Source organism: Gracilinanus agilis, chromosome 4 (genome assembly GCF_016433145.1).
Source record: "Gracilinanus agilis isolate LMUSP501 chromosome 4, AgileGrace, whole genome shotgun sequence".
Taxonomy (NCBI): Eukaryota; Metazoa; Chordata; class Mammalia; order Didelphimorphia; family Didelphidae; genus Gracilinanus; species Gracilinanus agilis.
In genome coordinates, this window is record NC_058133.1 from 432640148 (window position 1) to 432665954 (window position 25807).

General features: G+C 34.6%; 1 protein-coding gene across 3 annotated transcripts in view; it reads left to right on the forward strand.

The window, feature by feature from the left end:
* Positions 1 to 1219: 1219 nt before the first annotated feature.
* The window catches only part of CEP43 (centrosomal protein 43), a 43546-nt gene continuing 18958 nt past the window's right edge, over positions 1220 to 25807 (forward strand). Inside the window, exons 1-7 of one of the 3 annotated variants that reach the window (XM_044675796.1) lie at positions 1220 to 1388; positions 2662 to 2715; positions 4384 to 4438; positions 6209 to 6297; positions 13074 to 13211; positions 20517 to 20600; positions 23509 to 23568. In XM_044675796.1, the coding sequence (XP_044531731.1) occupies positions 1266 to 1388; positions 2662 to 2715; positions 4384 to 4438; positions 6209 to 6297; positions 13074 to 13211; positions 20517 to 20600; positions 23509 to 23568 (603 nt within the window). In that variant the 5' untranslated portion in view covers positions 1220 to 1265. The remainder of the gene's footprint in view (positions 1389 to 2661; positions 2716 to 4383; positions 4439 to 6208; positions 6298 to 13073; positions 13212 to 20516; positions 20601 to 23508; positions 23569 to 25807) is intronic. The other 2 variants (XM_044675797.1, XM_044675798.1) reach the window with 2 other exon arrangements.

Below are 25807 nucleotides of genomic sequence, written 5' to 3' on the forward strand. Positions count from 1 at the left end.
ATAAAAGCTCTTTATAATTTTTCTTTATACAAGTGCATAATTACCTGTATCATTTTATTCTAGACATACTATATAATGTATACTATATTTACACACATATACATACATAATTTATAAACATAAAATGTACATAATTTGTTATATATCAATGTATAATTAATAATACATATTGTATATTTCATATATAATATTTTATATATTTTATATAATCTGTTACTTATAATTTATGAAAATAATTGTTATAATGAATACAATAATAGTGCAAAGGAATCCTAAGACCAAAAAATTTGATACTATTTCTAAGATTCTTTATAGTTGTAAATCCTAAGATTTCTCTAATGAGGTTGGAATAGATAATTTATAAAATCCTTGCTAACTCTACAATTCTAAAATTCGATTACATTTGGTAGCTAAGTTGTAGTTGAGACCATCTTTACAACTAGTGGCTTTGTGGGAGATTGAATCAGCTTTATTCTTTCTATTCTTCCATAACTTCATCTGAAAAATAGGGATCACAAGACTTAACACATTTTAAAGAAGTAAAAAAACACACACACACTAATGAAACAATTGTCTTTAAAAATACATGAATTAGAAAATAAAGTTTTGGTCTAACAGTTTGAGAATTCATCTTATCACTTTAAAGAAAATGACCTTCTGTTTTGGGGCACCTTGTTAATTAGTAAAAGATAAAAATAACTAAACGCAAGCTTGAAAGTGAACTTGGAATCTTCTCAGACATACAGGAAGAGACAGCATGAAACAGAACACCTGCGAACTAAAATAACGCACGCGCATTACAAGGAGTGGGTGGGCACCGCAAAGACCAGAGCTGGAAAGGCTTCGCGACTCCCAGCAGGTGTTCACTCCCTCGTGCCAGCGGGTCCCGGGACTATTCGGCGCCTCCTGCCTTGCGCTTGCGCGATGCGGACCGAGCTCTTCGCTGCCTCCCCCTTCCCTCCCATCACCTTCTTCAAACCTCCCGCCTATACTTCCCGGGGGTGACGGGGTCGGTCTAATTCCGGTCCGCACATTCCGCACCAACCCCCAGACAGGAGGCCAGCCCCCTCCGGAAATACGGGACCCCGCCCCGCCCCACCCCGGGTCACCGGGCGACGTGAGCGGCAGCTAGAGAGGCGCGTCGCGGCACCTCGGGGGCGGGGCCGAGGTCCATCCAGCGTCTCCCCCTCCCGCCGCCCTCTGTCGAATCTGCGGCGGCCGTTGGGCCGTTAGCGCAGTTTGGGCGGTTGTCTTGGAGAAGCAAAATGGCTGCGACGACGGCGGCCGCGGCGGCGGCGGTGGTAGCGGCGGCAGCGGAGGAGGACACGGAGCTGCGGGACCTGCTGGTTCAGACGCTGGAGAACAGCGGAGTCCTCAACAGGATCAAGGTAAGTCAGGTGGGAGAGTCTGGGTCAGAGCGGCCTCGCCTGGGCCTTGCCGGCTGCGCCGGGGCTGCCCCCCGAGCTGGAGCTCACCTCCCAGGATACCCCGGGGACTTGGGCCCGGTGGAGGAGGGACCCGCGGTCCGGGGCCGACCCGGAGCCGGGAGGGAGCCATGTGCAGGAAGCAGTGTTGGGGGTCACTGGGTGCCGCTGCCTGAGTTCATAATGGAGTCTCCTCCAGCCGCTTGCGTTGCTCTGTTGTCTTCTTTCGCTGCCGCGGTTGCGGATCCTCCCCCTCCCCGCCCCCTTCCTCGCCCTCGGGGAGAAACTGGGGCCGGCCTCCCCCTCTGGTTTGGAAGACTGCTTTCAACCCCGCTCCCTCCCTCGGTGGGGCGCCTGAGGGTGGGGGAGGGGCGGCTTGGGAAGGTTGGGTTCGGCAGGTGATTCCACACTCAGGCTGGAGATCCCTGCCAGGAGAAGAGTCTCGGAAGCTATTATAGGGCCACCTCTCCCCTTTTGCCTGTTGTTCGCTTTGGACTTCTCTGTCTGTCTGAGGAGAGAGTGGGAGATTGAGACACTCACTTTCCTCCTAAGGGAGGTAGTAACTTTGACCCAGCGTTTGCAAAAGGCAATGCAAAGTTTATGGGGAATGAATGAATGCCTAATAAATACAGATGATAATAGCATCCTGGGATTTACAGTTGGAAGGAACCTGAAAAGTCGAGAGAGAGAGAGAGAGAGTGAGAGAGAGAGAGAGAGAGTGTTAGTTAGTTAGTTTGTGTGTGAGTGTGAATGTGTGAAAGTGAGTGTGTGTGTGTGTGAGTGTGTGAGAGAGAAACAGCCATTTGTTGTCCAGTTGGATGGGCTCACCATTAGATCGGTAAGTACCGTGTGATTATCACCTGCAAGTAGTTTTTATCCAAATATCTAATCTGGCTGTGAGTGTCATAGGTACAGAAAACAGCAGTGGGCTTCCAGCATCAGTTACTATTTGCTTCCTCCTATAGTTGTCCACAAACTTGTGACTGGGCCCTGGCTCTGCCTATTGCTAATAGGAAAACAGCTTTTATGTGAACCTTTCTATATGGAAGGTTTCATTGTAGAGTGTTACATTTTGAACAGGTCTAGTACTCAGTAAAGTGTGTGTGTGTATATATATATATTTAGTCAAGTCAACTATCTGGTATTAAAAAAAAATTCTGACTGAGCAGTGTGTCAACATTTTAAAGTGTTTGAAAAATTTATTTTTTGAATGCTCTCTTTTTAAAAAATTTTCTAGGCTGAATTACGGGCAGCTGTATTTTTAGCACTTGAAGAGCAAGAAAAAGTAGAGGTATGCAAAAAGAATTATTTCATCTTTGTTGTACCATTTTAATGTTTACCTTAAACAGCTTAGGAAAAACTCATGTATTTTTTTCTCAGTTTTGTCAGGATGTAGTCAAAGTAGTTTTTGAAGAATCATTGAACTGATTATAATACGTGTAATAACAGATATAAAGAAAAAGCTAACACTACTTTTTGGAAGATGCTTCAATAATTTACGAGTTTACAGTTAGGTGGTAGGATAGCACTGGTTCCAGAGTCAGAAATACATGAATTCATGTCTTGCTTCAAATACTTTAAAATGGGGATGACAATGCATCCACTCATCAATAAAGCACTTACAGTGCTAGCATATAGTAGAATGGGGAGATTTTAATTTAGTCCTATATTTTTTGATTTCAGTAAATGATGATTCAGTATAGAGAATTTGAAATGGCCCAACATAAGAATGATGTTTGAACCCTGATGTTCCATGCTTTCGAATATGCCTGCCTAATCTACCTGGAATATATTTCTAACTTCTACCTAAAATATTTTTGTGTTGTAGTTGGTAATTCAATAAATAGCTTGTTGGTGGATTCATATGAAGCATAATCACAGTAATGTTTCTTGAACTTTTCTGACAGATATACATAATAGCATTTGTTTTTTAATCCAAATTTTTTCCTAATGTAAAAATTACTTCTACAGAATATATATGGTAATATGCATTTCCCTCCTTTAGCTAACTGCATAGCAATCCTTAAGTAATGCATTCTTCAGGACCAGTGACCATTTTAAAACATATATCGCTTTAAAAGTCATGAGGTCTTAACTTTTTTTTCTCTCTTGAAACCCTTTGGCAGTCTGGTGAAACCTATGGACCCCTTCACAGGATAATTTTTTAAATGCAGAAAATAAAATACAGAAGATTACAAAGGAAACCAATCATGGTGAACTATAATTTTCAAATTATTTTTTAAAGGACAAGGGCAGCTAGAATGGCTTAGTGGATTGAAAACTAGACCTAGAGACAGGAAGTCCTGGGTTTAAAGTGGCCTCAGACACTTCCTAGCTGTGTGACCCTACGCAAGTCACTTCATCTCCATTCCCTACCCCTTACTGCTCTTCTGCCTTAATACCAAAACATTTTTTTAAGTTCACAGCCCTCCAACCCCCCAGGTTAAGAGTCCTAATATAAATGATATAATTATTAAAGCTAAAACAAATTTATGTTCTGTTAAGATCTTTCAGGATAGTGAACTTTAAGGTTGGATACCTAGCAAAAAGGTCTCAAGTTTCAAAGAGAGTATTTGAAAAATAGAACTATAAAAAGGCTGTGTTTATAATTAAATTTGGTATTTGGTTTCAAACACATCACGAAACACTCTAAAGTCCTTAAATACATTCAGACACCCATATCTTTTAAAATGTAATATATAATTTATTTTTGCTTTAAACAAAACATAACTTTCTGAAAACCTATAAATGATTCAGAGAAACTTTGTATGGTTGTGTTGCAGTTTTAGAGGCTAATAGAATTTTTCTGTTGATGAAGTTTTAAATGTAATGTTAAAAATGGCAGTGTACTACTTTGTGACCATAGTATGGAAATAAGATTGTATAAGTTTTAAAATAGAAAAGTTTTTAGAACTGATGTTAATTAATTTTTTTTTACGTATTTACTTTTTTTAAATAGAACAAAACACCTTTAGTGAATGAAAGCCTGAAAAAGTTTTTAAATACTAAAGATGGTAAGCATCTATTTATCTATGTTTATTGTTTGCTTGAACTAAATCTTGAGATCAAAACTTGGGAGAAAATGAGAATTCCATTTGATATTGTAGCATAAAAGAATTCTCTTCTTTTCCTCTTCAAAGTAAATGTAAGAAACCAGCTTTTGGGACGAAAACTCACTATTTGACAAAAATTGCTAGGAAAATTGGGAAACTGTGGCAAAAATTAGGTTTAAATCAATATCTCCCACCGTATACCAATATAAGGTCAAAATGGGGAAATGATTAAAACATAGTGATATTATAAGTAAATTAGAAAAACATAGACTAGTTACCTATCAGGTCTATGGAGAAAGGAAGAACTTATGACCAAACAAGAGATGGAGAATATTATAAGATATAAAATGAATAATTTTGATTATATTAATGCTACCAAGATTAGAAGGGAAGCAACTAGGAAAGTTTTTTTAAAACAAATTTCTCTGATAAAGGTCTCATTTCTCAAATACATAAAGAACTAAGTCAGATTTATAAGAATCCAAGTCATTCCCCAATTGATAAAAATGGTCAAAGGATATGAATAAGCAGTTTTCAAATGAAGAAATCAAAGCTATCAATAATCACATAAAAAATGTTCCAAGTCCCTCTTAATTAGAGAAATGCAAATTAAAACAACTCTGAGATACCACCTAAGACTTCTCAGATTGGCCAATATGACAGCAAAGGAAAATAATAAATGTCGGAGGGAATGTGGCAAAATTGGGATACTAAATGCATTGCTGGTGGAGTTATGAATTGATTCAACCATTCTGGAAGGCAATTTGGAAATATGCCCAAAGGGCTATAAAAGAATGCATATCCTTTAATCCAACAATAACACTAATAGGTCTCTATCCCAAAGAGAAAAAACAAAGGGAAATGACCTGTTTGTACAAAAATATAGCTGTCCTTTTTGTTGTGGCAAAGAATTGGAAATTAAAGTGATGTCCCTCAGTTGGGGAATGGCTGAACAAAATGTGATATGTGATGGAGGTAGGATAATATTGTGCCATAAGGAATGATGGATAAGATGATTTCAGAAAGAACTGGCAAGACCAATGTGAACTGATACAGAGTGAAATAAGCAGAACCATGAGAATATTATACTGAAATATTGTGGAATGATCAAATGTGATAGACTTTGCTATTAATAGCAATAGTCATCCATGACAATTCTGGGGACTTAATGAAAAATAATGCTATCTACCTTCAGAGAACTATTGGGGTAGAAACACAGATGTTATTTGGGCATAGGATTTGGGATTTGTTTTACAAGATTATTCATTTACAAAAATAATATGGAAATTTTAAAAAAGTTAATGTAAGAACTTGATTATAGAATCAAACCTCTACTAATTGTGTCAGATAATGGAGTATTGTAGTTAGTATCATCCACAGTGCCTATAACCATACTTCCTGGACAAGGAAACTTGCCATAGAAATAGTTAACCCTGACACAGCAAGTTAGAAAATCCTGTATGGATAATTTTAATGTTGTAATTACATGTTATTTGTAGTTTCTCAGTAATTTGTTAAATTAAAAGGGGCTATTTCTTCTGTTTTTCATAATTTATTTTAAGTATACTACAGGGAAATCTTTTCAGATTTTTCCTATAAGTTTTGTTTTAAAAAATTTAGAAACTTTATTCTCCTGCAGTATGGTGTCATTTCACAAAATATAGGAAAAATGCATTCTAAAGTACTAAAAATTTGCCTCAACATTTGTCTTTTTCCCATTTACTTTTCCAGGTCGTTTAGTGGCAAGTCTTGTTGCAGAATTCCTTCAGTTTTTCAATCTTGACTTTACCTTGGCCGTCTTTCAGCCTGAAACTAGCACAGTAAGAATACGAACTTGACCATCTTATCTTGTATCTTTTTGTGACTTAGAATATTAAATTAACTGAATGTAGTCAAATCTTGTTTGTTTGTTTGTTTATCCTCATTTTGAATTATTTAAACAACTCAAGAAGTAATCTGAATGGCTTTATTTCTAAGATAGTTGTGTCCCTACTTCCCACAAACTGGTCAGAAACACTTTTTTTGTAGGGCCAAATCATCTAGGACCCTAGAAAGTGGACTACCAGGAAAAAAATTACTCCTTTTTATCATGACTACAGGAAAAAAAGCAATGCTCTAAACCAGATGCCCTCAACATTTTTTGTGAAGAAGAACTTCTTTGTTTCATTGTGGTCATTATGTGAGGGTCTCCCAAAGATGAGTTCTACATTTGTACATGTTTAAAGACTCGGGGACTTTGGATCTGCTTTGTGATTTTTGCCTATTGTTATCAGATTATAGACAAAAACATTATTCCTCCTCTATATTGGTTTTGTATTTTTATTGAGTACCCCATAATTAAAATATAGATTGCTTAAGGGTACTTTTAGCTCAAATAAATTTAACTTACCTTACAAGTTAGGGTAGTTAATATAACAGTTTAATTGCCTTGCATTGAGAATTAAGTTCTGGTCTTAAAATTATTTCCCATAGTGTAGTCTCAAAGAGGAGACACATGTTGTATTCTTAACTCTTTCATTGCCACCACCTCCCTTTCCAAGATTATAAGTTTCTTGAGAGCACAGATCATATCTTCATTACTTTGTACATGTTAGACATTTAACAAATGTTTATAAGGCAATTAAGATAGCTTGGAGTGTGATTGCAGAGGTCATGAAATCCTTCATGGAAAGCATTTTAGTCAAATAATGTAGAAAATGAATTAAAAAGCACTAAGCATTTACTATTTGTTGGCACTGTGCTAGGTGAGACAATCCCTGCCCTTCCATTCTAATAGCTTACATTCTAATAGGGAGAGACAATTCCTATGGGGGAGAGATAGCCAAGGAGAATTTTTATCTGAGAGTCACAGAAATGGTGAGTTGATCCATAAAATAGTAGTAGTAGTATTGAATTGACCACTGTATCCAAAGCAAGAGGTGGAAGGGGTGGTGGTGGCAGCACACATAGCAGTATGGTTTTTGAAATTTTTGCTGGAGAAGTAAGGTAGAATAGCAATGACAAGGTGTTTGGGAAGATAGTCATGATAGTCATATGGCATATCAAATATATTCTCAGCTGGGGCTAGCTAGCTACTATGGGATAGAATAGTTTGCACTCGCCATCATAGCAACTCATCATAGACGGTATGGACAGAAATCATTGTAAGCCTTAAGGAATGAGTAGATGAAGAATTGGAGGCACTGAACATAAAACAAATTTTTTAGAAGTTAGTGAACTAGGAGTGATGAATGAGGAGGATGGGTAGAATGAGGGAGAAAAAAGACTAGGGTAGAATACTTGAGATCTTCATGAGAAGAATGGGAGGCAATGACTAGAGATTTCAGAGTAGCTGGATCTTGTGGAACGGTCAAAATGGAGACACTGGAGATAAAGACTTGGCTTTTGCACAAGCCAAATATTGCTCCTTTCCAGAGCATTCTGCAGTGTTGGTTAATAAAATAGTTGAGCTCTTCCAAAACAAAAAATAATTTTTAAAAAATGGGCCTATAACATTTAAGAAAAGCAAAGATAGAATGAGATTAAAGGAGGCAAGCATTTATTAATTGTTTGCTATGCCTAGGGCAATATAAGATAGATATTCTCTCATTTGATCCTTAACAGCTCTGTGAAGTAGGTGCTATTACAGTCAAGGAAACTGAGGCAGACAAGATAAGTGACTTGCCTAAACATATATCTGCAGCTGGATTTGAATTCCTTTTTTTCTGACTGCAGGCTTAGTGCCTAGTGTTCTATCTACATAGCATCATCTACCTGCCTCTATCTAGTAATAAAAATCTTACCAGAATCCTAATATAATAATCCAGAGAAGGAAAAAAAATTGGGGGCACATTAAAATTCCTGGTCAAGTAAACAGAAGAATGATCAGCTTGTGGCAGAAAAGGGGGAATCCTACATCCCTTAGGACTTCCAGAACAGGAAGAGTTGACAGAAAATCATGGTGACCAGACCAGCCACATTGGGATACTGTAGCTTTCACTGAGTACTTCAATAGCACCTCAAGTGATGCTGTAGTTTATTATTTTTTGCTTTGTGTTTATAGATTTATATGTTTTTGATTAGAAGTGGGAGAGTTTGTTGATTTCATGTCATTAAATTTCCTTTCATTCCATTTTTATTGGCTGTCACCTATCATGAAATAATTAATAGAAAACTAGTTTATTGGCATGTCATTACCAAATACATGAAAACTTGGAGCTAGTGGTTTTTCTGTAGTTAACCAAGGGCATTCATAGTATTTTTCCTGCCCCATGTTTAATAGAAAAAGAAGTTGAATTTTCCTTCCTTTGCTTTTGGTTTTTCTCTAGATTTTGTTTTAATTGGGGCTAGTTGTATTGCTACATATACACTAAACCTAGAGCAGGATAGATATCACAGGTTTATTCCTCAGTTTAATTTCAGCAAGTACTAAGAAGTGAGACCATGTTCAGGTGTAAAAAGATAGCAATAGATTTTGGTATGTTTAAATTAGGTCCTGGTGAAACTAAAAAATTTGTAGTGACATAGATCACTTAATGATGGCATATGACCTAAAATATTGCTTTGACCACATGAAATTTAGTAGGAAAGAAATTTATTCATTGGTGGCTTTCTGATTTTAAACTAGAAAAAAAACAATTGAGTATTTTTTAAGTGAGCATAATAAAAATAGGAAAAAATATAGTTATTTTCCTAATTATTCCTTGATTTTTTTATTTTCTCATGGCACTCAGCGTTCTTTAATTTCAAAGATCTTTTATTTCTTTCACGTGGGTTGTCTTGCTGAAGGGAGTTTGCAACTTTAGACTTAGGTCCTTATGAATCTCGTAGAAAAAAATATGCTCTGTCAGCCAGATTTTTGGTGATCAATCTTTAAATTTCTCTAGACTGATTTTCAATTATATTGATCAATCAGAGAAGGTTAGGAAATTTTAGGATTTCTGGTTGTTCGGTAATAGGTTAAGATAAAACCATAGAGCTGAAAGAAACTTTGAAATGACCATCTTCAAACAGTTTCATTCAATAAATTGGTAACTAAAAACAATCATTTTGATGTACTTTTTCAGTAGCGATATCAATTCTTACTGGTTCCTTTAGGTTTTTGTCTGTTTTGTTTTTTGGTAGGTCTTAGTTTCTAATCTTTGCCTTCATTTCCCTGAACCCTTTCTAAATTACATCTCCATAAATTATACTTTTCTGGCTGGAGACTAGTAGTGTAATCTTCAGTCTTCTGGTCTCATGGTTTATCATTATGTTGATCAGAGTTCTAAGTTATTTTTCTCTACAGTGTTGTTACTGTATAAATCATTCTCCCTCGTTTTATTTACTACTTTATCAATTTATGGTTTTTCCCAGTTTTTTTGTGAAACTCCAGTTTGTCATTTCTTATGGTACAAAAATATTTCATTACATTCATATATTCATAGTTTGGTTATCTATTCCTGAAAAAGAGAATAGTTCCTTAGTTTCTAATTTTTTACTATTATTAAAAAAGCTCCTATAAATATTTTTGTACATATAAGTCCTTTTAAAAAAGTGTAGAGTAGGTAGTACAGCTAGGTCAAAAGTATGTACAGTTTAATAACTTTGGGACAAAGTTCCAAATTGCTTTCTTGAATGACTGGACCAATTTATACCTCCATGAATGATATTTCAGGAGAATATTAGTGAGTAGTCTATATATCTTCACCACTTTTTACATACTTTCCTTATTACTGAAATAATTTGTAATTACATCAGGTTTTTGTTTTTTTTTGGTTTTAGAACTTTACTGATTTTACTAATTCCCCTACCTTGTTCATAGTAGTTGCTTTGTATATATTTATAGACTTGATCCTTCCTATATGGCCAGAGATTCCTATTTTTCTCTAATATTTGTTGTAACTGTTAACATTCCTTCTCCTTTTTCTAGCTTGTTTTTTTTTTAAACCCTTACTCTCTGTCTTAGTAACAATTCTTTTTCTTTTCTTTTTTTTTTTTTAAACCCTTGTACTTCGGTGTATTGTCTCATAGGTGGAAGATTGATAAGGGTGGGCAATGGGGGTCAAGTGACTTGCCCAGGGTCACACAGCTGGGAAGTGGCTGAGGCCGGGTTTGAACCCAGGACCTCCTGTCTCTAGGCCTGACTCTCACTCCACTGAGCTACCCAGCTGCCCCTTAGTAACAATTCTTAAGACAGAAGGATAAGGGTTAGGAAAATGTGGTAAAGTTATATGCCCATAGTTACACAGCTAGGAAGTGTTTGAGGCCAGATTTGAATGCGGGATCCTCCATCTGAAGACTTAGAGCTCTATTCAGTGTTATAATTAAATTTAAGAGACTGGTCCTTAGAATTTTGTAAAGTTTATTAGAATTACTTGGATAGGTGAAAGCAGAGAGATAGAGAAAAAAGCCTAGTCTAGCTAGCCATGTGGCTTCTTCAGCAGCATCCCAGCATTCAAGTTCCTTGGCAGGAGGCCAGAGACAGAGCATGACTTCCTTGTCAGAAACCTTTTTATAAAATCCTTTCTCCACCCACTAACTCTCACATGTCATATCTCAGGAACCAACCATGGCTTTCCATTTTATTTGCGCCACCCAAGTCGGGCAGTCTAGGGAAGATCATCCTGCCCTCCTGATCTCACAATATTCTTGACTCCATTGCTTCATTTTTCTGGCTGTTTTACCTTCATGTCTAAATTTATCCAATAATTTCCCTGCCACAGTGCTCTCTTCCAGGCTCATGCCTGGAAGCTCACTCAAGATACACATAGTAAAAAGAGGGGAGGAGAAATTTCCTTTTGCACAATCTTCCCTTTGATTCTTTGGGAGACCAACATGTTAAATTTCTTCACCCTGGTGTTTCTAGGAGATTAGCATGTCAGATCTTCCCAATGAATCATTCTACATATGTAGCCAATATATCTAAAGATTCTGTTACTAAGAGGGAAAGAAAAGAAACAGAAGAAATAAAACAAAACATGATTGATAGACAACGCATTGACAAAAAGCCAATTAGGGTCACTCCTCTTTGGCATAAGAGTTTACATTTAGAATAAATGATAGGTTCAGCCCCCTTCAGTTCAGTTCATTATATCTCAAAGTTCACGTTGGATCTTTTGATGTAGTGTGTGGTTTCTGTAGGCATCCTTATGGCATCTTCTCCAGAAGATCCACTTTCTTGATTTGGGCAATTTTCTTTTCCTAAAATTGCTTTAAAGATCTTAAACCTTGGATTTTTAGGATAATTATACATCACTGAGCCACCAGCCTGCCTCCCTTCTTCTATTAATATTATATGGGTAAATTTTTCCTATTTTCTCTAAATTTCAACTTATCTAACTAATGAGAGATGTACCTGGCCTTTACTGTCACCCTTGCCTGGAATTCTCTTATTTCTGCCACCTGTCTTGGCTTCCTTCAAGTTATAAATCCCACCTTCTATAGGAAGTCTTTATTGATTCCCTTTTAATTCTAATACCTTCCCTCTGTTGATAATCTCCAGTTTACCCTGTATTTAGCTTATTTGTAGTTGTTTGCTTTTTGTCTACTCCATTAAATTGTGAGCTCCTTGAGAGTAGGGATTGCCTTCTGCTGTTTTATCTTTTTTTTTTCCCATTGCTTATTTATAGTTTTATGCCTGGCACATGGTAGTGCTTTAATAAATATATATTTACAAACTAATTGTAGCTTAGAACTATAGAATGCTTAGGACTTAAAGGGACTTTAAAACTTATCTAGTTCTCCCTTTACAGATAAGGAAACAGAGGCCCTAATATATTTGAAGAGACTTGTCCAGAAACCATATAGCTAGCAAGTAGAAGAGCCATAATTTGAACCTATACATTTTAAACTCCAATTCCAGAGTTCTCTCCACTATATTGCAGTGCCTTCCTCATATCCATGCACAGGGTATCCCAAGAGTCATGTTATTTTAAGCTTTAAGAGCTTAAAATTAATCTTTTATTTAGCATATATATATATGTATATATATGTATGTGCCATGTATATGTATCTTTATTGTGTGAATTACAGTAAAAACTCATACTACTTTAAGGTTTACAAAAATACATTTTTTTCAGCACTTCTGAGAAGTAGATCATATAAGTATTATCCTTTTAAAAAAACAGATGAAACTGAGGCTCAGAGATTTTAATAGTCTAGGAATTACCACTTTAAATATACATGCTACATTAATTGAACTGGTTATTAGTGGTAACACAGACCTTCTGTTGCCTTCTGTTAGTTATAATTGTTCTTATTTAGAGAAAAAGTCATGAAAATTAAGCTTTTGAAAACTACCAGGAAAAATTGAGTTAAGTTTTGATCTGGACACATTGTTGCAAATTATCTTTCTTCCCAATTTAGGTTGTCTGGTTCATAATTGGCAGTTGAATAAGTTGCTTTGTTATGTTGTCGCCACTGTTTCAGGGTTAGTTATTACATGGTTTAAACTGTACAGTTTTTGAAACAACATATATAACATTTTGTGTATGTATAACATTCCAGAAAGAACATTTTATTTTAGTAAGCCAAATTGTTCTTTTTTGTTCCTTTTTCCTTTAGGACGCGAATAATATTTTTACTATATTAGAGTGCATTTAAATCTTCTAAAATTAAAAAAAAATTTTTTTTTCAGGTTCATGGGCTTGAAGCTCGAGAGAATTTAGCCCGAGATTTAGGAATTATTGAAGCAGAAGGCACTGTAGGTGGACCTTTACTATTAGAGGTAATCAGACGATGTCAGCATAAAGAAAGAGGTTCAATTAGTGGGGAGGTAAGTATGTTTTATTTTTGGCATGTTTTTTGTTGGCAGAAATGTGCTTATTAAATTTCTCAGCTTCAGAGTTTGAAAGAATTAAATTGTAAGTAAGCATTTTGTTGACATTTGAAAAGACATAAACACTATGGCTCTGAGAACATAATAGAGTAAGATATTCCTAGGAATCTTATCTCCTCATTATCCCCCCCTCAAAACAGGAGTAAAAATATAAAAAAAACCACAAAACTGTCAGAAATTCTGAAAAGAAATTTGAAAAGAAAGAGAATTTACAGAGAAGCAAAAGAATAGATTCAACACAGTGAAGATGTTGATGTCCTAAAAGAATCTGAGGTGTAAAAAAACCTTTCAGAATGGTTGGAGATTATCTCAGCAGTAACATTAGAAAAAAGCTATAATCTTTTTAGGTTGCAGTTTGGAAACACGTTTCACTGACTCAAAGGAAGTCAAGAAGAGTCAGAGTCATGATAGTTGTGGAATGTAATGTGCAAGAGGAATTATTCTATTTGACCACAGAAGGTAGGACTAGGATTAATTCATTGCAGTTGCCAAGAGGCCATTTTAGGCTTGATGTCAGGAAAAATCTTCTTGCAGTTAGAGATAGTCTTGCCCTTAGGGATAGAAGATTCTCTCTCTTTTGAGGTATTTATGCAGATACTGGATGAGCAGCTTGTTGAGTATGTTATAATGAAGATTTTTTCTTATATAGGTTAGACTAGATGGGTACGAAGGTCCCTCCCACCTATCAACTTCTGTGATTCTATAGTGGAAATATGATGTAGAAAACTAAGAAACTGATTGTGATTTAAGGAATATTAGATGATGATAATGAAATCTTACCATTTAGAAATCTATGGAAAGTTTATACAAAATAACATATTTGATGGAGACACCTATTTTATTGGAACAAGAATTCAGTAAAAACTACAAGCTTAAAAACCTCCCCTCTGTCATTAAAATCACTGTGATAAATTGAATGAGCTAAGCAAAGACAATAAAGTTTTAAAAATTAATAATGCCCCTTAAAACCATTATGTTTAAGTAAGCCATACAGAAAAATTTCCCCAGAAGGTTGAAAATATGAAATATTATATCCTTATCTCACAGAGTTGTTCTGAATACCAAATAAGATCAGATAGCAAGCACTTTCATTAAGCACACTTTTAATACTAGTGATGTATAATAAAGTTAGAAAGGTAAGAAGGAACCAGATCACGAAGACCTTTAGGTTTAAAAAATATTTGTAAACAGCTTTTAAACTTTAACATACTGTGCAAATATGAAGTGTTGTCTTGGTCATCATTATTATCATCCTTGATAAATTAGTAGATTTTTTGGGAAATAATAGTGATAAAAAAAATTTAACAATTCCACACACATCATTTATCAGTCTCTATGTACAATGTTCTCCTGGTTCTGCTCCTTTCACTCTGCATCATATGTGAGATTTTAACAGTAAAAAATTTTTAAGTGGCATTAGTTTCTTACTGCATTTTCAGAGTACACTTTTTTGGTTCCTGTTTCATCATCTCTGTCTCCCTCTTTATTAGGACAAACTGTAAAGGAGCTTGGCTTTGATTTCAAGTCCTAATTTCTTAGTTTTTGCAATGGCATAACAACTAAATTTATAAAGGAAAGGTTAAAAGTTGAAAAAATAATTAATCTCTAATAATCAAATTTCAATACTCCAATAGTGGAATGCAGTTACTCAGGCAAAAATATAAAGAATTTGCATACATTAATAGAGTATTGATTGAATTGGGATTTGATAAATTATATGGAGGGAAATAATTAGATAAGATAGAGAATTTGCTCCCCTCTTCCCCAAATGTAGGGCCTTAAGGTTTGCAGACTGCTTTACAAATAGTATCTCATTTTATCTTCACAACAGTCCTGGAAGGTAGGTGCTATTATGTTCTTTGTTTTATAGGTGAAGAAATTGAGGCAGACTGATTAAATAACTTGCTCAAGGTCATAGACCTAAAGTATCTGAGTTGAATTTGAAATCAGATTTTCCTCACTCACCTCTTAACTTGTCCAATATACATCATAAGAATTTTTTTTCTTTCTGAATCTTAAATGTATTCACACACATACACAAAAAATACATGAACTATATTTATAGACCATTCACCTAAATTCATATTATAGGACACAAATATGTAAATTTAGAGGTGGAAATTTCAATAGTCATAATGCATTAAAATTATGATAAAAGTGGAAAATGATGATGCAAACATCTAAAATAACCAGAAAAGAGAATATAGCAATGTTCTGAGTTGTAGGGCTTATATAAGAAATGTTAAGTTGTTTGGGAAGCAATCGGCATAATAAATCTTGTCAATAAGAAAAGTAGAATTAGGGCTTCATTACATGACTTTCTATAATAATTTCCACATGGATTGGTAATGTAGATATCTTAAAAGAAATTTTAAAACAATAATTATAATAATTATAACACTTTTAGAGAAGAAACTTTTCCAAGAAATATAATTATAACCCTGGGCAAGTTACTTAACTTTGCCTAGTCCTTGTTTTTCTGTCATAGAAATGATATTAAGACAGAAGTTAAATGTTTAAAAAAATACATATATATATATATATATATATATATATATATATANCTACAAAATTTATATTTTATGCCTTTTTTCACATTATTGAATATTGTTACCAACAATTAAGATTATTACCATCTAGAATACATCATAAGGCCTGTAATTTTGACAATATGGAGAGTTTCCCCACTGACTTAGATTTATAATTCCTCTATGACTTATCAAGTAGTCTTTATGATTAGGTGTGGCCAAAAAGAATTCACCACCTTGTGGTTAATTTTCTGGTTGGCTTGGGCTAGTCCTTCACTAAATGTTAGTCCATCATTGTGTTATTCTGACAGGACCTACTAGAGCATAAAGTACCTTATATAGTTTGTGCTGTCCTGAGACGTCAGATTAGAACTCTAGTGAAAGTTTATTGTGTTTATCAGATTCATATGTGCACATATATATATATATATATACACATATATATCAAGACCTAAGGATTTAATTCTCTAAAAATAGCTTCTGCAGTGCAGAAAAGCAATACATCAGAAACAAAGTTTATAATAATTGAAGAAAGATTGAACAAATTGGAGTATGCAGATGGTACCATATGACAAATTTGAAGCCTTTAAAAAAGTGTTATGGGGAGTGAAGAAATCAGAAATATGTAATATGTAAATGTTCAAAAAGGGATACAGAAATATACAACTATTTCAAGGCCACTAGACAGTTCAGTGAATAGAGTCAAGAAGACCTGAATTCATTGTGACCTCAGATACTTACTAGTTGTGTGACCTTGGGTAAATCACTTAAACTTTTTGCTTGTTTCTTCTGTAGAATGGGGATAATGATAGTACTTCCCTTCCAGAGTTGTTGTAAGGGTCAAATGAGATAATAACTGTAAAGCATTTAACACTTTATATTGCTATTAAAAAGTTTGCTATTATTTTTTAGTAAAGTTTAAATATGCATATATATGTATTTACTTATTTTGGTATATATAATGTATTTTATATTGTTGATGGTTACCAATTTTAAAACATTAAACTGAAAAAAGAAAATACAGTGTATAATCTTATGTATACTTATTCAGGTTACTGGCATTCACTTTCATAATATGTACAACTATTTTTAATTAATGTAGAAAGGAAGGCAGCATAGTCTAGGGGATCAAAAGCTAATCTTGATGTCATTTCTGGTCATGAGAAAGCCATTTAGCCCCCCATCATCTCAGACATTCCCAACACTATAAATTACTGAGGTGCTGCCAATCTATGTTGTTGCAAGGAGTTTTCTCACTAGAAATTCTACACTAGCATTCTCTAACAGCCTGACTCCTAACTCTTCCTTTAAAAAAAGGAATATTAAAAGACTAACATATTTTGTCTGCTGGAAAGTATATTTGTGTTCTTAAATTTCCTCAAGGTTTTAAATTGTGCCAGGGTCATTGATTTTGCTAATCTTGGTTTAGTATCAAATTTTACTAATATCAACCCACCAAAATCATTCTTTCTTGTCTAATCTCTTAGTTAATTTGGCTAGAGATGTTATTAATGAGGCTGAGGTAGACTAGCTAGCTTAATGTAAAGGAAATCTTTCTTATGACCAGATAGTGTTTCCCTAGCCCTAACTACTTAATTGCAAAATGTGTGGCTAGTCACAAATGTTATTAGGCAAGATTATACATCTCATAAAACCATTTGTTAGCACTTTTGGAAATGTGTTAGTGTGTATTTCCTGCTGCTGAAAGGCTAATATCTTTTAAAATCAAATTGTGAAATATTGATTACTTGTTACTGTAAAACATGTTTTGGAGATGTGAAGATGACAAACTCAAAAAAGAACTTTTTCCTACAGAGCTTAGTAATTTAGTCAGAGATAGCTGGCACAGTGGATAGAATATTGGATTTGGAGTCATAAGTGCCTGTATTCAGATTGTGTTCTTCAACCCAGGCAAGTCACTTAATATCTTGACCTCAGTTTTCTCATCTGTAAAATGGGAATATTAATTACACCTACCTTACAACTGAGAATCAAGTGAGATGATATATATTAAATACTTTGCAAACCTTTCAGATACTTCATAAATGCTGGTTAATGATATTTTTTTAAGTTCAAGACAGTGGAATAACAATATTGTATATGATTATGCAATCTATGTCCATTAATTACCATGAGATTTCAGTAAAGGTAGAGAGTTCATTACTTCTGGCCAGGGTTTTTAGGGACATCTTAAAGGAGGAAGTTGAACTTTATTACAGTTTTTGGTTGTTGGATAGGATTTTGACAGTTGGAGGTGGCATGTGTTGGAAGAGTCTACTTGGAGTGGCCAATGCAAACAACCTTTGAGGCTTGTGTTTTTCAAATCTGGCTGTGAAGAGTTCCTGACAGTTTCACTTGTGGCAACTAGATAGATGGTGTTCTAGTGGATTTGAAACCAGGCAGACTCATGCTTAAATGCTGCCTCAGATGTTTACTAGCTCTGTGACCTTGGGCCAATCACTCTCTGCCTCAATTTCCTTATCTGCAATGTAGGGATAATAATAGAACTATGAGGGAAAAGAGGAATATAAACAAGCAATGTCAGTCCTCTCCCCATAGGATACAATGGAAAGCTCTAGCTCTGGAGTTTGAGATGTTCAAAGTCAGCTTCTGATGCTTCTTACCTTTTTGATTTGAGGTGAATCACTTAAATTGTAAAGGTTTTAGTTTTCTTACTTATAAAATTAGAGGGGTTAAAGTTAGATGGCATTTGATGTTCTATCCTCCAAATCTTATGATGGTAGAAAGGTAATATGGATGCGGTTATATTGAGTAGAAAGATGACCTTGGAGTTAGGAAGACCTAGGTTTGAATTGCCTTTGATAGGTAATGTGATTGGGAGTGGGAGTAGGGGAGCTATCACTTAGTCATGTAATTTTTTTAAACTCTTACTAAGTAGTGGTTCCAAGGCGGAAGAGTGGTAAGGGCTAGGCAACTGGAGTTAAGTGTCTTTGCCCAGGGTCACATAGGAAGGAAGAATATGAGTCCAGATTTGAACCCAGGACCTCCCATCTCCAGGCCTACCTCGCTATCCACTGAACCATCCTGCTGCAACTCTTTAGCGTGCCATTCTGCCTTTGTAGAGAAAGTTTCTCACACAGTACAGTTATAGATCTGATCACCAAAATAATGATACTATTCTGTCAGTGACCCACCTGGACTTCAAGACTCTACAACTTAGAGAGGCTTAAGAATGCATAGCATTGATTGTATGGGACAGTTCCAGGGGGTATTTGCCAAAGAATGATGAGGAAAATAGAGACAAGTTACAGGTATCCCTTCTACATTGTGACTTTTCCCCATAGTTTCAATGTATTGTGGGTTGGCATAAGAAATTAAATGGATTGAATATTTTGGAAGTTTTGTGGAAGCTGTAGATGACACAGAAAAACTTAGAAATGCATATGAGAATACTGTAAATACCCCATAAAAGAAAAAATTCAAACTTCTTGGGTACAAAGGAAGAGCCAAAAATTTTTATAAGAGTTTTCCATATCACTGGGCACTCTGCCCCTAAAAACCCCCATGAAGTGGAAGAGATATCTGTAGTAGGAATATAAAAGAAGAGGCAAAAAGAACAAAGAACTCAAAGTCTTGAGTGTAAACCTTGCTTCTCATCTGATAAACCAAATATTGAGACAAAGAGAAGAAAAAAAAGTAAGACATTTAAAAAAGAAAATAATACATCAAACAAGTATATACTATGAAGAAAAATGAAGTAGAAATCCTCAGTGAAAAAGACATCAAACTCTCCGGAGATTATAGAACAACAGCAAGAAACTCCAGAATGTTTCAAAAGAATAAAATTATTATAAGGATTCAGTGTGCCGTAAGAATATTACCACTAATAAAAATAAAGAAGTTAATGTGAGAATAGAGGGATGATACATTTTCATTTTCTTTCCTGAGTGAAAAGTTATTGAAGCATTTTCCTGTCAAAAGTAACTAATTTTATACTTCGGCAATTTTGTATGATAATCAGCTTCCTGAATTCTGCCAATGTGATATTTCTAAAGGACAGGTGTGATTTTTTTTTTTTAAACTATCTTCCTCAACACTTCAGGTGTTTTCCAATTGCCTATTTTAAAAAATCAACGACTTCTTTGTGGCATTTAAAACCCTTTATAATCTTGTTCTAACCTGTCTTTCTGGGCTCCTCATACATTAATCTCTTTCAAATGCATGATGTTCCAGCCAAATTGACCTGCTTGCTGCTCCTTGTCCACAGTTCTATCTTTTATTTCTATGCCTTTGTGCATTCTTGTGCATTCTACAGGCTGTATTTGAATTATAGTCCTTTACACACCTGTAATTCATAGTGTTCATTTCTCTCATCTTCTCTCAATTATTTTTGTATCATCTTCACATGTACTTATCTATATGCATATTGTCTCCCTATACAAAATGTACGTTCCCTGAGGACAAGGATTGTTTCATTTTTGTCTTCATATCTTTAGGGCCTCTCAGAAAATAGGAATTTTAATGAATGTTTTTGATTCATTGATAAGAGATGATTATATTAAAGTTCAAGTCTTTTTGTTAATATTAGGGAGGAATTGAATAAAAATAACATTTCCATCAAGATTAATTCAGATATCAAGATTGATTCTTAAGTTATAAGTATATAAAAACTGTTGATTGCCTTTTTAATTTTAAATCTAATAAAAACTATTAAAATTATAACTTAAGTATGCTTTATGGTATTTATATTTAGGGAGAACTAGATCTATCTGATTTGCATTCTCCACCAAAATCTCCAGATGGAAGGATAACAAGCTCTCATTCAGTACCAAGTAAGGTAAGTCATTTATACTGTCAACATGTAAAGCATTTCTGGGATTAAGAATTATACAGAAACTGCTTTTTATTTATCATTTTTATTGAAATGGTAGTGTCAGATACAACTGTGTTTTGTAGTTGGCTGAAAAAGTTTATTTTTCCTTTATCAGATATGGTGACTTGTGATTGTTTCTGTAATTTGTCAATTGTGTTTTAAATTCTGTCTTGTGGATGTGAATTTGTTATAATAATTACAATTAGATTTGTTTAGTATTTGTATGTTTTCACCTGGTTCTTTTTGTGGTGCTTTTTTTATCTTTCAAATTTTCTTCATCTTTCAATCTTTATCTTCCAAATTGAATGGTTTTTATTTTAAAGATTCTGCTTGAGATTCTGACTTCAAGAATGTATTGTTGTTATATTAAATACTATTAACTTGAGTTTCTTTCAGCTTTTGTTACTGAAAGATACTCAGGTTTGGAGCTAAGAACAAAATTTGATTTGTTGTCTTGGTGTGAGACTTGTTAATATTTTGCTTTTAAAATTGTTAGTTGTATTCTCTGGTTATGTTAGTCTATATTTTATATGTTGTACTTTAAAAAATGAACTCTGGAAAGTTGAGTTGAAGTGACTTGTTTGAGGTCTCATAGTCAGTGTCAGAAACTGAATTAGAACCCAGAACCAGTATTTTTTTCTAGTGTACCCTGTGGGGAGAGGACAGGCTAATATTTTTGGTTAATATAAGGGAAGGATTCAGATAAACACTGGAATTTATTAAATTCAGGGTAGCATTTGTTGGGGTTTTTGGATGATTGAGTGACTTGATACTTCACTATACTTAGACCTTTCTTTAAACTTATATTAATCAGAATATTTATAGTAGATAATAATGGAAGTAAAGTATGTACATAGAGCCAATTTAACAAATCTTAGATTTCACATACAGAAAAGAGAAATAGTATCATAACTTATTCATAATATTTGTATCTACTTTCTGCTTCGTGTTTATTTCACCATTTACTTTTCATTTGTTTTTTTGTAGCATTACTCTTGATGAGAAAGCAAATTTATTTCATGAGGAGTCATTAAACATATAGCTTATCAATCAGATGAGAGTATTCATTGCTTGTCTGGAAATATATATTTCATATACGGAAATTTGAAGGAAAACCCTATAATTTTGGGAGTGAAATGTTGTGTTAGTAGGATGGGGGTTATTTTGAGGTAGGGAGAATGTAAAATCTCAAAATGTAACTTTTTTACATTGTATTTCTAGATAGGCCAAAGAAACACTATTTTGTTTTGTGATTCTCTATACCAGGCAGTCTGGAAATAGCAGGAAGAGAGATCCTCTTTAAGTTAGACTTCTCACCTATTAGACTTTTCTTTAAACTTAGTTTCTTTATATTAATCAGATATTTGTAGTAAATTATAATGAAAATTAAGTATATGTAGATTCAGTTTAATAAATCTTAAAATGAACCTTTTATTAAAATTATGTCTTAAAATCAAGTGTTTTCTTCATGAAATAAGTTTACTTCTATATAGAAATAACACTTCAGTTTTGAGTTGTTGGGAAGAGTACTCACATGGATGAGATCACAGAGTTTGTGGAATATCTCTGTTCTTAAACTTATAATGGGCACTTTTAGCTTTTTAGTAGCTATTTTATCTTGGAGCACCAAAATCTCATATGTAAATCTCCCTTTTATTCAGTATTAGAGTGAGCTATGGTTTCATCTGTATGGGCTGTCCTTCCTCAAATACAGATTGCAACCCTTCTGCAACTTCATCATCTTTGGCAGCTAATCTGGTGAACTTTTCTAGACTTAGCTAGGCTGGTCCTTGAATGACAGACATACAGTCTAACAATGGGCCAATTTTTTTTGGAAGCTTATTTAGTTTGTGTAAGAATTGCCAGAGTTTATGCATTGTTGGCATAGCCTTTGAGACTCATGGTCATTTCCATATCACAGATGAGACATCTCAGGACTTTAGCAGGATGTAGTCTTTCATTTTTCCGAATTACGTCATTAAAATGAAATGATATATTTTTCGTTATCTTTGTTTCTTGGACCTTAAAAGGGGTCATTATTTGGATTTTTATTTTAGTCACGTAGGAACCAAAATCTCACGTGTAATATAGTTTTATCATTTTATAGTTTTATAAAAATAGTAGTTTCATAGAAATAATATTGTTTCAAAGTCCAATTATAGATAAATCTGTAAGCTGTATTATGAAGAGCATTATATTTTCTCTTCCTCTGTTTTCCAAAAGGAAATTATATTTTCGATTTACCCTTTAGCTTTGGGATATAGAGAATTATAAGCATACAATGCAAATCTTAGTAGTCCTTTGGTAAGTGTGGAAATCCCCTAATGGTTAAGGAATTTTACTCTTAAACTCATGCCCACCCTTATTCCAAAGAAGTTCTAGCCCATTCTTTAAATGAGAATATTGGTTTAGAGCCTCCTCTTTTCTGTTTTGTCATTTTCCCCAACCTTGAGGCAATTCAAATAGCCAGATATTTTTGAGATTGTTTGGCTGGAGTAGATCCCTGTAGACAGAAGTAGGTCCCAAATCAGACTCCTTCAACCAGATCATTTACCATCTTAAATGCAGTATAATGACTATTTGGTTTATCTTTTGGATTTCCCAGAAGTATGGCTATTTCTGGGTCATCACAAATTAAAATTATATGTTGTTTGTATCTGTCTAAGCAATTACTAGGTAAGAATATGATTTATACCAGTATATGAATGGAAAGAGGGACAAGAAATTCATAGATAGAGATTTTCCATTTGTTTTAAAATTTCCATTTATCTTCATAAGAGTGTGGTTTATGAGCAATCCATTATTTCTTGATATTATTCATAGAAGGATATGTATTTTGTGGTAAAAGATGTCATTTTATTCTCATGCTCAGATACCAAGGTATAAAGGACAAGGTAAAAAGAAGAAAAGCGGGGAGAAGGCTGGTGAAAAGGTAAAATGCATGAGAGCAAAAAGGCCCGACAAGTGCTTTTAGATCTTATAGGGGAAAAGTAGCCTATGCTGAAAAGTCTTTGTAGTTGGTTTGCATTGGCATCATGATATGCTTATGATTTTGAGTTTAAACATTAAAAGCTCTTATTTTCTTTGGAAACAATCATTATTTTGTTATGTAAAGAATCTAAAAACTTATTTGGTGGTTTGCATAAAACAAAAGTTCCAGTTGGCATGAATATTTTATTTTATTATTTTTTTAAAAACCCATAACTATCCATAACCATACCATAACTTTGTATTGGTTCCAAGGCAGGAAAGCAGTAAGGGCTAGGCAGTGGGGGTTTAGTGACTTATCCCATAGGGTCACACAGCTAGAAAGGGTCTGAAGGCAAAGTTGAACCTAGAGACTTCCTGTCTCTAGGCCTGGCTATCAGTGCACTGAGTCACTTAGCTGTCCCCAGCATGACCATTTTAAAGTTCAATTTTTACTCAGCTAATGATAAATAATAAACTTCCCTATTTTTCTATTTTTATTAGCAGGTAAGTAGAGTTTTAGAATTTTTGCTATTTTTAAAAAACTTGAATCTAGAGCTTTATGAATATACTATTAAGCTTTTGTTATGCAGATATTTAGGATATTCAATTTGTTTTATCACTGTATTCTTCCTCCTCTTTTTTTTTTTTTTAAACCCTTAACTTCTATGTATTGGCTCCTTGGTGGAAGAGTGGTAAGGGTGGGCAATGGGGGTCAAGTGACTTGCCCAGGGTCACACAGCTGGGAAGTGTCTGAGGCCAGATTTGAACATAGGACCTCTGGTCTCTAGGCTTGATTCTCAATCCACTGAGCTACCCAGCTGCCCCTTCCCCCTCTTTTTTGTCACTGTATCCTTTCCTCTTCCCAAGAGCTATTCCATGTAACAATAGACATGTATATAAATTTAATTTGTTCTCTTCAAGAACTTACTCTTTAGTTGCAGTAATTTAAAACTTAGTTTTATAAAGTTTCTCTGTCACAGACCACTTTACATCTCATGTTGTTTATTCATTAAACCACTGATTAGTAAGCTGGGGGTAGTATGTGATCTGAGAAGATATGATGAAATAAGTAGCTTAATTGCTATACTTTAATTCCTTTACATTATAGTTATTTACTAGACCATTGGGTTATCTTTTTTTTTTAAATTTAAAAACGAAGGATAAAAGAAAATTTGATTTTTAAAAATTACTTATTTAAAATGTAGGAAATTATTTTATTTAGTGAAACTCCTCTTTGTACTGTATTCTTATTGACTGTCTCTTAGTCATATTGCTTTTACAGCTATGGAGAGAATGAAATAACTTCTCATTGGCAAATATAATCCAGTGGATACAAAGAAGTATATTTCATGACCTAATATTAAAAAAGAGAACAACTACCACCAAAAACTTTTCTTGGGTATATTTTGTGAACATAGTCTTTTTTTTCTTCTTTTTTAAATCCTTTCCTTCCATCTTAGAATCAATACTGTATATTGGTTCCAAGGCAGAAGGATAAGGGCTAGGTAATAGAGATTAAGTGACTTGCTCATGGTCACACACACCTAGGAAGTGTCTGAGGCCAAATTTGAACCCAGGACCTCTAGGCCTGGCTCTCAATCCACTATGTCACCTAGCTGACCCCATCAACGCATTCTTAAACATATTAAGATTATCACTGTGGGGCAGCTGGGTAGCTCAGTGGATTGAGAGCCAGGCCTAGAGAAGGGAGGTCCTAGGTTCAAATCCGGCCTCAGACACTTCCCAGCTGTGTGACCCTGGGCAAGTCACTTGACCCCCATTGCCAACCCTTACCAATCTTCCACCTATAAGTCAATACACAGAAGTTAAGGGTTTAAAAAATTAAAAAAAAAATTATCACTGTTTCTGGATATGACTTCGAAATAGCCACTTGCACCTGATTTTTGTCAAATTAACCAATATAGTATTGAGCCCAGTAACTAATATGTTGTAGTTTGGGGCTCCTTTCTGTCATTTAATTTTTTTCTTTTTTTTTTTAAACCCTTACCGTCTGTCTTGGAGTCAGTACTGTGCATTGATTCCTGTGTATTGACTCCAAGGCAGAAGAGTGGTAAGGGCTAGGCAATGCGGGTTAAGTGACTTGCCCAGGGTCACACAGCTAGGAAGTGGCTGAGGTCAGATTTGAAACTAGGACCTCCTGTCTCTAGGCCTGGCCTAGAAGTCCACTGAGTCACCCAACT